Source organism: Eublepharis macularius, chromosome 12 (assembly GCF_028583425.1).
Source record: "Eublepharis macularius isolate TG4126 chromosome 12, MPM_Emac_v1.0, whole genome shotgun sequence".
NCBI lineage: Eukaryota > Metazoa > Chordata > Lepidosauria > Squamata > Eublepharidae > Eublepharis > Eublepharis macularius.
Genome location: NC_072801.1, coordinates 56,089,679 through 56,102,958, shown reverse-complemented (window position 1 = coordinate 56,102,958; position 13,280 = coordinate 56,089,679). Strand labels below are relative to the sequence as shown.

The 13,280-nt window shown below is 46.3% G+C and overlaps 1 protein-coding gene across 1 annotated transcript in view; it reads right to left on the bottom strand.

The window, feature by feature from the left end:
* LOC129339474 (vomeronasal type-2 receptor 26-like) overlaps positions 1 to 12,620 on the bottom strand; it is a 28,585-nt gene extending 15,965 nt beyond the window's left edge. Inside the window, exons 1-3 of the mRNA XM_054994055.1 lie at positions 12,493 to 12,620; positions 10,432 to 10,545; positions 1,106 to 1,397 (exon numbers count right to left, since the gene is read on the bottom strand). Of these exons, the coding sequence (XP_054850030.1) occupies positions 1,106 to 1,397; positions 10,432 to 10,545; positions 12,493 to 12,620 (534 nt within the window). The remainder of the gene's footprint in view (positions 1 to 1,105; positions 1,398 to 10,431; positions 10,546 to 12,492) is intronic.
* Positions 12,621 to 13,280: the final 660 nt, after the last annotated feature.

Sequence of the window (13,280 nt, the reverse complement as noted above, 5' to 3'; positions counted from 1 at the left end):
ACATATACACACACACACACACACACACACACACATATATATGTATGTATGTATGTATTTCATTTTGGATTGTCTCATCATAGGGTTTTCAAGGTAAAAAGATTAGCAGAAGTGGTTTACCATTGTCTTCTTCCACTTCGCAGTACTAACCAGGGTTAGCTGAAATGATACTGCCATTGTCTGTGAAAGATCCTCTGCCAGTGTCACCTTCCACTACTACTGCTGCCCAGTAGCTAACCTTCAAGAATTCCTCCACTGCCATCGCCATTAGAACATATGGTTCACTTCTGCTGATATGACCATTGATTCCTGAAGGGGGTGGATGCAGTCTGATGTCTCAGCTTTGACCATTCCAGAAGTTTAGACTCTTGGCCAAGCCTGTGCTCTTGAGGGTGTTGCTCTCAGCTTCACTGACACACTCAAACCCCCTCACCATGTTAAGGTGTGTATCCAAGAGGTAGATTCTACACATAAAATCTAATAAATTGTGACATAAAATTAGTATTATAGTCCCTAAAGAATGTAAATGGGCTCTGATAAGTTGCTCAACTATATATATCCCAGCATCATCAGAAAGAGGTCATGCCACATATAAAATTAATTGAGTAGGGCATATAAGCTGTTTTTGCTCCTGCAAGCTCCCATGACAGAACAGAGAATCAAACTAGGGTCTCCAAGATCATAGTTTGTTGCTCCAGCCACTACACCACACTGGCATTAATGAATTAATACAATTCAACATACTGGTACATACTACAAACAGGGTGGATTGGAATAGATAATGGGAGGATGCGTCCACTCAATGCAAATAAAACCATATATATTTGGCTTTTGAAATCAGACAGGAATGTAAGATTGGCAGAGCTGGAAGACTAGAGACAAGTCATGAAGCTTCCCCAATTGCTCACCAAACCAGCATTCAGAAATAAGGACAAGAGATTTTTAAAAATAAAATCTCCTTGTGAGATTACTTCTCTACTTGTGTGCTCTGTAAAGGAAAATTCTAAGAAATGCATGCCCCGCCTCAGTCTCAGACTGTTCCTACCACAATGGTATACCTGGTAAGGCAAAAAAAAAAAGACTGATTGATCATCTATTCTACAACCTGCGGAACTTTGTAGATGCCCAGCACTTCTGCTATGTTGAGGGAGGTTTCTGTGTAAAGAGCTCCGATGACGGATATCAACTTATTCTGGGTGTCACACTTGTAGTTGGGGATGAATTTGTTGAGTGAAGAAAGCAGTTCCAGTGTAGCATGATAAGTGCGCCATGCATCAAAATAGCTGTCATAGATGTTGAAGCCCAAAGTGACATTGGGTAAGATCTGGCGGTTTTCATTGATCTCCTCCACAGCAAATACCAAGGCCAAAAGATGCTGGTAGTTTTTTGTCACTACACTATATCACAGGGGGGGAAAATCACTTAGTAAAATCATTGTTCCATCAATTGAACTCCACCAACATCTTTTGTTTCATAAGAAGAATACTTTTATGGCACACTCTTATTTGCACCTATATCCAGAATAGCGTTTAGAATGTGTTTGCTTGCTGACTGTTAGTAAGCACATATATGATGAACGCAAGACATTTTAGGAGGCCAGTGTTTGTGTGTAAAGGTTCATTTGTTTTCAAGTTTGCATAATAAAAGTCAGTAGTAGCTTCAAAGCAGACTACACTGTGCATGCTATTTTTCTCTCCTAAAATAAAGCTCTCTATAGAAGGATTGAATTTTACATGCAGCCAATAACAATTCAAACCTGAATAGTTTGAGCAGAATCCATCACAATATAGGAAACACATCCAGTTGTACACTTGCGTGAATTACTGCAGAAGAATTTTAAAGCAAGACTGAGTTATTTGGGAAAATGAAAAAATTCTATCGGTGTTTCTGAGAGTATGTTAATTATTTAGAGAAAAATGAAAAGGTAACTGAAGTTCCTTCAAAAACTGATTACTTTTTCTAGTTGCATTCACCCAACAATAATTTCAAAGAGATGAAAAATGTCTCATAAGAGCTGTCTGGAGCCAAAAGAGGTTCTGGAAATTTGTAATTTTATGAAACCAAGTATGTAGCCATATAATTGTTTAGAAAGGCCACAAATGATTACTCAAACAAAAATCAGTTGGTGGAATGACAGGGAAATTCATTCAGGAGAGAAAAGGATATCATCATACTACAAATAAAAGCCAAGAGATTGAGAGAAAACATAGCTTTTAAAAACCCTTCAGTTCAATTAATCCCTCCCCCAACTAAACCATAGTAAGAGATCATGAAAATATTATAATGTAATATGTTGGTTCAGAACTATGTCTGGAAATTTTAATGGATCAATTGGTTGACTCTGTCCATGATTAACCAGTAAAACAATGCTTTTGCTTAGGTTTGCTTGTGTGAGCCAGTGTACTATATTAGTTATCATGTCAGTCTAGGAGCCAGATTCAAATATTAGTTCAGCTACGAAGTTTGCTGGACAACCTTGTGTTAGTCACTCTGTTTCAGCCTAACCGATTTCATGAGGTTTCTATGAAAGAGAAAAAAATTGCACTACCCATTGCTCGCTGGAAGCATGGTGGGTTAAAAATATAAGGCTGACAGATGTTTTTCAGTTCTGTTGTGTTAATTTTAACAGGTAATGAAAATTTATCATCACAAAAGGTGTCTGTTCATCTGTGGCAGACATACCTTCTCATGGACTAAAATTCAGTGCAAAAAAAATGGGCCACTGGTTTCAGGATTATCATAGGTGTTTCAATGCACAAACTGAAGGGAAAGGGAACATCCTGGCCTGGCGTATCTACAGAAGCCAACTGATTTCCCTCCCCAATGCACTACCTTCAATTAAAGCTATAATTGTCTTTGGCAGGTATAATTCATCCAAAAATAAAGCTAGGCAGCTCAGAACTGACTATTCGCTTCAGGATGATCACGGAAGTTGCAATACCAAAACTGAAAGGAATTGGAAAAACCTTGTCCAGGTTATTTGCAGAAGTTCCTTTCTCACAACAGTATCTACAATGGAAGCTAAGGTTGTTTATGGCTGCCTTACTTAAGCAGAAATTAAAGCTGGCCACCTGCTTCAGAATGATGGGGAGACTTGGCACAGATTAGTAGACATAGACATGAAACAGAAAAAAAACCAAAATGAGAGCTTCATGTTTTGTTGCGATCCACGAATCACAAATTATGAAATTTCACAAAATTGACACATTTGCCAAAACAATTTGTTAATTTTGTGATTCGTCATCCCCCTTTATACCCAGATATGCTAAACTTGCAGGGAGACCCTCCCAGTTTGCAATCTGTTGATCGAGAAGGTCAACGTGAAGGGTAGGAAAGGAAGTGCTGCCAGAGTGCATGATTGAAACAGGGAACGGGAATTGCTGGATTAGAGGAGGATGAAGGACCAGCTGTGGTGTGGAGATGGGCTGGGGAGATGGAGTGAGGGGTGGATGGTAGGCAGGGACAGTCCCAAGAGTTTGGGATGTGGAGGAGGAGCTAGATGTTTCTCCAAAACCCCGCCATTCATCCTGAGATGTGCCCTAAGGGGCACCCACTAGTGATGAAGTGTGGGGTTTTTTGGTGGTTATCCCTCCTCATGGACCCTGGAAGTGGTCAGCCTCCCTTCTGCCCCCTGTGGGCAATAGGCTTGGGGGTGGAGGCCCCCTGCATCCCCTTGTGCCATAAGGGGTGGCCCCCAAGTACGGCATGCACGTTTTTTCAGTGGCCACTCCTCCTTGTGGGCCTGAGAAGCAGTCAGCAGAGCCTACTACCTCCCTTCTGCCTCTTGTGGGGAAGGGGCTCAGTGGTGGGGGTGGCCCACACCCCCTTGTGCTCTAAGGGGCAGCCCCCAAATACAACATGTGGGTTCACTCAGTGGCTACCCCTCCTTGTGGGCCCAGGAGGCAGTCAGCAGAGTCAACTGTCTCCCTTCTGCCCCCCTGTGGACAACAGGCTTGGGGGTGGGGTGGCTCGCACCTCCCTTGTACCTTCAGGGGTGCTCACCATATACAGCATATGGGTTCTCTTGGTGGCCGCCCCTCTTCACGGGCCCAAGAGGAGGGGCGGCCATGGGCTCAGGGGTGGGCAACGGGCTCAGGGGTGGGAGTGGGCTGCACCTCCCTTGGGCCCTCAGAGGCTCCCACCATATCATGCCTGCTGGATATGGTGGCAATGACAGATGCCTCCCCTCTTTGGGGGGAGAGCCAGAGGAGTTAGCTGTATTAGTCTGTATTCACCATACGTGAATGCCTGGGGGGCATCTCCTTCACCCTGGGATGTGCATGGGAGGGTGGGATGGACTGACGGATGCCTCCTCCTTTGGGGAAGGAAATTCTAAATGCTTGGAGGGGGTGTCTGCCTCACCCCAGGATGTGCATGGGAGGGTGGGATGGATGGACACACACCTCCCCCTTCAGGGGAGGAAATTCTAAATGCCCAGGGGGACTTCTCCCTTACCCCGGGATAGCAGAGTAACACAACGGAATCATGCCCACTGGACATCACACCTTTCCAGGTGGCAGAGGTTCCCAAAATAAGGACTGAACCCACCTGCTGGACATGGTGACACCGACAGAACCCCTGTCTTGGGGATGAAGGAAAAGAAACAGTCCCCTGGACAGAGCGGCACATACAGTACATGCTCCAGCACACATGCCCCTGAAAAGGAATGGCAGCTTCCAAGAGAACCCACTCATCATACATGGCGGTACTCCCCTTCGGGGGAGGATTTTCTAAATTCCTGGGGGGCTGTCTTCCTCACCCCAGGATGTACATGGGAGGGTGGGATGGATGGACATGTTCCCCTTGGGGGAGGAAATTCTAAATGACTGGGGGGCATCTACCTCATCTTGGGACATGAATGGGAGGGTGGGACAGACAGATGGATGGGCATATGCCTCCCCCTTCAGGGGAGGAAATTCTAAGTGCCCAAGTGGAGACACCTCCCTCACCCCGGGGCAGCAGAGTAATGCAACAGAATCATGCTCGCCGGTCACCTTCACACCTTTCCAGGAGGCACAGGTTCTCAAAATAAGGACACTGCACAGAGACTGCAGGGCAGAACAAGTGAACTATGCCCTTCCCTTCTTCCAGAAACCTACAGAGACCTACAGAACCCACCTGCCAGATGTTGCAGCTCCAGAAGAACACCTGCCCCATCTTGAGGAGGGGAAGAGACAGTCCCCTGCATGGAGACAGCAGGGCAGCACACCTGAGCTATGCTCGTCCCCTGTGCTGAGGAGTCGTGGCTGCTAGTGCCCACAGAACCCACCTTCCAGACATGGCAGTAGCATGCCTTCCACACCCTCTCAAGAGGGACCAGTGTTCAAAATAAGACTCTACCTCCCACCAGCAAACCCACCAGTCAGAGTCGGCAGCATTGATGAATGCCTCCCACTCATTCGTTTGTGGCAGTACCTACTGCAGCACACAATTGAAACAGCCCCCCCCATGAGGAAATATTTGCCAGTGCTACAGACCAACTGATACAGTCTCCCCCCACAAGGATGTGTGAGTGGCCCGGGCAGAGCCTGACAGTTGACCACTTTACTTTTGGCACAGGAGGGACATAACCCACAAACCCCTTGCAATTCAGGACAGGTGCTCCAAGAAAGAATAACAGTCCTGTGAGCTCTTGGGTGACAATTCCACTCAGCTTTGCCCCAGAGCCAGGTGGTGTCCTCAAGACGGGCTCCCAAACAGCGCACAGACCCCCTGCCAATTGCAACAGGTGCTCAAAGAAAGAGTAAGGAGGAACAAAAACAGAAGGTTGTCCTGTGTGAGCCTCCAGGGGAGGTGCTCACCTTCAGCTTTGCCCCAGAACCAGGCAGTGGCCCCGAGACTGGTGCTCAAGAGTGCACAGACACCTTGCTATGCAAGACAGGTGCTCAAAGAAGGACCAAGGAGGAACAAAAACAGAAGGTTATCCTGTGAGAGCCTCCAGGGAAGGTGCCCACACTCAGCTTTGCCCCAGAGCCATGTGATGGCCCCGAGACTGGTGCCCAAACTGCACACAGAAACAGGTGTTCAAAGCAAGAGTGTAGAGGAACACAAACAAAAGGGTTGTCCTGTGATCCCCCCAGCAGAGGTGCCCACTCAGCTTTGACCCAGAGCCCCCCAACAAATCAGCAGTAGCACTCAGACACCTTCCCATGAGGGAAAATGGCAGAAAACAAGAGTGAAGGAGAAAATAAAACAAAAAGTGTGAGCGACTGAGCCCTTGCAACAGGAGCACTGGAGAAAGCTTTTCCCTGGAGCCTGGCAGTAGGCAGGTGGACACACATCGATCTGGGGTGACTCAGGGCCCAGATAAGTCCAGGTCCAGGGAGGGAAGTCTGACCCAAGCAGGGGGAGGTTGACCTTAATAAAGGACAACATATCCACCAGCTCCAGGTGCAGATGTGTGCGGTGGGGATGGAGAAGGTCTCCCGGTGGGAGAATACCCACTCGCTCTGAACACTGGTGGGAGGGCAGGAGAGAATGTTAGTGGCCATGATAGAGAGGTCCAGCCAGATCGCAGATTTTCGTGCCCAATACTCCAGGGGGTTGGTGTGTGGGGTGGCTCGGTAGGCTTGGCACCATGGCCCCCACCAAGTCCTTTGCTCTGACAGATGTACCAACTCGGCTGGCATCAACTGCACAGCCCACCACATATGACCAGAGGTCCCTGTTGGGAGGGCTCTCATGGCTGGGATGCCCAGCTCTTTTACAGCCTCCCACTCCTCCCCGCTCCTCCCCCTCCATCACCCCCGCCGCATCCTCAACCCTCCGTCTTGCTTTTTGTGCCTGATACCTGCCCACCGCTCTGTGCAGGACTTTCTTCCAGTCCTGCAGCTGACCATCCCGCATGGCAATGCTGCCCTTTATCCAGGGGTCACATATGCAGGCCAGTCTGTACAGCTGCTCCTGGCAGAGAGGATGCAAGAGGGCAGCTATGCCCCCCTGCAACCTCCTGACCAAGTCCCTGATCTGAGGGCAAGATCTTCCTCATTCTCCAGCTCGTCGACCAGCACCTATTCCAGGCCATAGATCAGGGGGATAACCTGTCTCAGGCTGGACTGATATGAGCATAGGAGTTCAGTGACATCCTTAAAGGCCTTCAGGACATGAACCATCTTTGAAAGGTCGAACCAGTCTGCATAGCTGATGCTGACCTCCTTTCCCTCCCGCGTAATAGCCACAGATAACATGAAGTGCTGGAGTGGTTTGTTTTGCTTTACTAGATGGCTAACCATGTCATAGGTGGATTTGCAGTGGGTGGGCATGTCCTGGTAGCGGTAGTGCTCAGGATCGCCCCCCGTCTCCCTGCCTCTGGAGCAGCTCATGCGAAAACTTCACACTGCAGGAGAAGTGTGCAGCTAGACACTGGCAGTTGTCCAACAAGTCACTCATAGACAATGTTGCCTGGTCCCAGGTGGCATTGATCTTGCTACCTAGCCCAAAAGCATCCGCCATGATCGGGTGCAGCCTATGCACCAGGCAGACAAGGCCTTTGAGGGATGCCTCTCTCAGGGCTGCCAGCATGTTGTTTCCTGCATCGGTGACCATGATGCCATGGGCAAAATCACCCCGGGTGCCCACTCCCTCAGCTCAGCCTTGATTGTGGCAGTGATGTTCTTGCCCATGTGATCATCATCCATCCCTCATGCCTGAAGCATGATCACTCTGTACCCCTGCTGCAAGGGTATCACCTCACCCTGGGGCCTTGGTGTTTCCTTGGGGCAGCGGAGGTCACCAATGGGCAGTGAGGACAAGGTAGCCATGACGGCAGCCACTCCACATATCTGTCGTGAAGTGCACAGTATGACCTTTAGCACACGACAGCTCCTGAGCAAACATCTCTTGCACACTGCAGTAGAGGGCAAGAATGACTCCCCAGCCAATGATCCACCATGATGACATAATGAACCAGGGAGCAAAATGATGCAGCAGCCTCCAAAAGTCCACACCATCCATGATAGACAAAGGAAGTCCTTCCAGGGCAATCATCTCTGCCAGGACATGAGAGCTTGCCTCCTGAGCTCTCTCCCTGACTCTTTTGATAGGCACTGTCCACTACCCCGAGGGGACAACTTCCTGCAAGATAGCCTGCCATGATGTTCCACTCCTACCTGCAGCAGCTTGGGGCAAGGCTTCTTGCTCGGGGTGGACTCCCATGACCCTCCCCCTTCCTTCTGATCAGGAGCCCTCCTCTTCTGCCTGCAAGATGACTTGCATTGCTCTCGAGGCAGCAGGCTTGAGTGGTGCCTCTGCAGATGCAAGTGGAGAGCAGTTGACGACAGGTGCTTAGGGTCACAGCCCCTATGCACCAGAGTATCACAGGAACAGCACTGCACCACACAAGGGTTGTTTGGAAGGGTCTGGAAGTGCTGCAACAATGACTGACCGAAACGGTGCTTGGGAGTTGGCAAGTCAGGTGGAGGATGAAGGATTACCAGCTGCAGTGTGGCATGGGGCTGGGGAGCTGGAGAAGCTGGATTCCCCCTCATTATTTTCCTCAAAAATTTTGAGGACATCCAGATCCACTCCGGTCAGTGGTGAGACTTGTTCTGCCTCTTCCACAGCCCCTGCAGGGAGATCTACCATAGTTGTAGTCTCTGGTGCCTCCGAGACCTCCCCCCCGCCAGTATTGCTGGGCTCTGATGGGCAACCAGGACAAGCTGTGCACTTCCTCCCTCCATGACCACCCTTGCCCTTTCCTTCCACACCTCATAGTGTTGCACACAAAAATAAGTTGGAAGCAAAAGAAACAAGATAACTTTGAGGAGTTTCCTCCCCCAGGTGACGAAGCCACACAAAGCTTTGCCCCAGAAACAGGCAGTGGCCCTGGGACTGGGCTTGGGGGGAGAGCCACTAAACAACACAGCGACACCTGCCTGGTGGCAGAAGTGCTCAAAATAAAAATGAGATGCACACAGAGGGTGCCCAAAACAAGAGGGAGCTGCACCAAACAGGTGTGCACAGCGAGCAAGAGAGAGAAAGCAAATAGAATAGAAGAGAGTGGACCTCAGGAGGAACTCACACAAAGCCAGACCTCAGAGCCAGTGGTCCTGAGACTGGGCTTGGGGGGAGAGGCCCAAAACCAAAACCAAAACCAAAGGAAACAAGGAAACAGCAAGAGTGTGAGCCCTCAAAAGAACAAAGAAAGAATTGAAAAGACACAAAGACAAGCAAATAAAAAAAAAGAGGAGGCCTGGCCCCAGAACCAGGCTAAGGCCTGAGGCTAGGGAGGGGTGGGGTGGAGGAAAAAAGGCACCCTCATCCAAAAACCTTCCCACAGCAAGGCCAAGAGCTGGAAATAAGAGACTTCTTTCAGTCTCTTTTAAAGTAGCGACAGCCTAAAGCACAGCTCCAAATCCAGACTCACTCTCAGTCCAAATTCCAGCTACAGCTCCTGGCTGTATAGGGCAGAATGGAAGCACTCCAGACGGCTAGGAGAGCTGCCCATCAAGGGTAAGTGGGCTATGATTAGGGTTTCCAATGGCAACAAAAGGGCTGGGCCCAATGTTGGGAATCAATGGATCGCGGCCAGCCTGTCTGAAATTACAAATAGGCCAAAAAGTCATGGATTTTGTGATAACCAGGGCCCCAGAAAACACAGTACTGCGACACACAAAATGGCCTGCTTCGTGACAAAATTTGCTTTGTATTTCGATTCATGTCCATGTCTACAGATTAGCTCCAAAGATTGTTCTGATATTGGAAAAAGAGGGGCTAAAATCTTCCCTGATGGACCTTGGGCCAGTCACATCATCTCATCCTTAGTTGTTGTGAGGATGAACTAGATGACAGGAAAACTATGTAAGCCGCTTTGGGTTCCCATTGAGGAGCGAAGTGTAGTATGACATATATTATAAATCTAATTATGCCTACAGCTCACCAACAAAAGGTGATCATTCTTGCTATTCTTTTCTCAGATGTTGCTGAAATGCTTTAAGAAGGAGATAAAATTGCTAATTTAGTAGACAGAGCCTCTAGTGTTAAACATTTTCTTTCCTTTTGGGAAAATGTTTGTATTTTTATTAATCAAATAGTTTATTTTTCATATTTCACACATTCTTAATTATTTCTAGTGAGGCTTGCATCACTTCCAACAATGTTGCATCATTTTACCACAAGAAACTCCAATAATTCTCCAATTAATAATGCTTTGATCTGCTTGTTGAAATCCAGATCCTTGTGTAGCGGAAGATATCCAAAAACCAAAACAAGGGAATTAAAATCTAGAACTTTGCCTGCCCCCATCACAGCTATACACAGAAATACAACTCCCTGTCAGTTCATTCCAGAAATATTACTTTGAGAAAAATGCATTGTTAAATGCCTCTTCCTATTCTAGGGCACAAAAAGATTTTTATTCAATATGCTGTCTCATGCAGCAAAATGCAATTTATGTGACAGATGTAAGATAGCATAAGAAAAACAGTGACTTACATGTTCTCATCAATCTGTGATTGACTAGGGTGCTGATGGAAGTTATTCTGAGCAAAAGGCACTAAGAATTGCGAAGTAATGCCTCCGATGATGAAGTCACCAGACTGAAAATACCTGTGAGGAATGGGGATAGGATCACCACTGGTACATTTCTTTCTATCTGTGTTGAAGGCTATATAAGGCATCAGGAGCAAAAGCAGTAAAGTCACCTTAAGCACACAGTTTCTTTCAAAACACAGGATAACCAGTTTCCACATTATATGTTGTCTCCAGCACAATACCAGCCTGCCTGAATGACCATTCATTCTATGAAGATGCTGTTTTGGATCTTGCTCTATAAATACTTCCTAACCAATAAAGCATCAGATTGATGGAAAATTGCCTGGCTGTCATTACTAGCCTCAGATCAGCTTGGACAGTGGACATGAATATACTACTCATATTTTTTACACTTTTTAAAAATAAATTGTCACTTGCTCTATGCAGAGAATTTAAAAGGGGGGGCAGAATTAATCACCATTATTTTAATAATTATAGTTGTTGAGAGGCAAGCTCTGTTCAGGTTACGATTTCTTTGTGGAATTCATAAAGAAAATATGTTTTGTCATCTCTGGGTTCAAGTCTTTTCTCACTTATTAGCTTAGCCAAAAGAGAAAGAAAATTGGCTCCTAAGATGTGAAACTTCAGTGAAGATTTATTTTTGCTGTATCGAAAGATATCATGGAAAGCATGCAAATTAAGAGAGAAATGCTGCTACTCTGTCCAGTAAAAAGACTTCAGTTAACTTTTATTTTTAAAAGCTTCTATAATGATACAGAAGAATGCAAATAATAGCCCAAAAGAACTTGCCCCTGACAATCAGTCCTGATAATTAATGTTTGCCCACATCAGTTAATCATTAATATATCTCATTCTCAACATGGACAAATCTGGGGATACTTCAATCCAGAGACAAGACCCATAAACATACCCATAATCAGACAAGGCAGCTCTTTCAACAAATCTGAAAACACCCAAGATTTGCAGAAAAATCTGAAATCTTTAAAAAAAAATGCATGGTGAACTTACTCTCCAAAAAGTAGTCAAATCAAAGTTTGCAGCTTTAAGAAACAAATGTCCTGTCACAGGCCAGTTCAGGGGTTGCTAGGTAACCACATCAGTATTCCTAGCTTTCAAACCTTGGTTTCTATCAGTGTGGACAGGGTAGAGGTGAGGGACAGGGCCTTTTCCAAGGCTGTTTTGGTCTTTAAAGGAGGGCTTTTCAGGGTTAGGCCTGCCACCACAGCAACCAGTAGGCATCTTAATACCATGAAACTTGTATAACTCACTTGCCATTCACTTGCGCTACACTTGATCAAGTGGAGAGCAAGTGAATGGCAAGTGAACAGGGAGGAATACATGTGAGTCTGTTCACTTGCCAGGCAAGTGTAATTTGTCACTTGTAGCTTGGCTCTTGGATAATTCTATGCTTCAAGCTGCCCCCTCCCCCCATACAAAAATTAATGTACTAAACAGGGATTAGTGAATATCCCTTAACTATCCCAACTGAAATTCCTTCATTTATATTTACTATTATATTTAAAACATGTATTAGTTTTCTTTCTACCTTGCATAAACTCAAAGCGGCTTACAATATAAATAAAATAATCATAAAATGAATAAAAACAAGGATTAAAAACACAGTGTAAGACTGCCAATAAAACAGAACTAAAGATGGTTTAAAACAGTTCTTAATTTAAATGTCTTCAGCTGCCCCCTAAAGATGAGCAGTGAGGAGGTCATCTCCTTGGGGATGCTGTTTCCATAACTGTCAGACTGCCATCAAAATGACTTTCTATTGTTGACCCACCATGTGAGCTTCTTTAGCTGATGGGACAGGAGGCCCTCTCCTTGTAATCACACTTTCCGGGCAGGAACATGTGGGGGAAGACTGTCTTCAGTTACCCTAGTCACAAGCCATGTAGGGCATTAAAGGTCAAAACCAACACCTTTAATTGTTTTTGGGAGCAGATTGATAGCTAATGGATTTGCTGTGATATTGGGGTCACATGATCTGGATACCTTGCCCCAACCCGCGGTCTAGCTGCAGCTTCCTGTGCTATTAGCACCTTCCAAATGATCTTCAAGGTGAGCCTCAAGTAGAAGTCATTGCAATAATCCCTTCTAGTTGTAACCAACTCATTGATCATTGTGGCTAGATCTGACTGAGTCAGCAACGGGTGCAGTTGCTGCAGCAACCAAAGCTGGGCAAAAGCACTCCGAACACCACAGCCCCCTGGTTTTCTCAGGTATCTGTTACCGGAAGTGCTCTTTTTGAATGGGAAATTAGCTTAGCAGTCCAGAACTAAATTTAGCGTGGATCTAACCATCTATACCAAGGTCCCTTCTCCAGACACATGATAAAGAGACAGACTACGAATATTCAATCAATAATGTGTATTTACTAATAATGTGGCGTATGCCTGAACTTGCACACACATACAAGGTTACATACAAGAACTAGGAAACATAGAGTAGGAAAATAGAGACGGTTGCATGAGCAGGTACCCCACGATGAAGTTGGGTATACTTACAATCCTGAAGTGGAGCAGAGATACAGCAGCGAGGTGGTCTGATGGAAGTAGCCTTCTGCTGGCCCAGAAGTGACCTTCTGCTGACCCAGAAGTGATGATTTGCTGAGCTGGATGTGATATTTTCATGAAGGAAATGAACCAGTTCGTGAAACGGGGCAGGTTTGTGAAAGCTCGTGATTTGTGGTTCGTGAAATTCAATGAACCACAAACTGCACCTTTCATGTTTTTTTTTTTTGGTTTGTGCCCATCTCTAGTGTACATGTTTCCAGTTAAAAT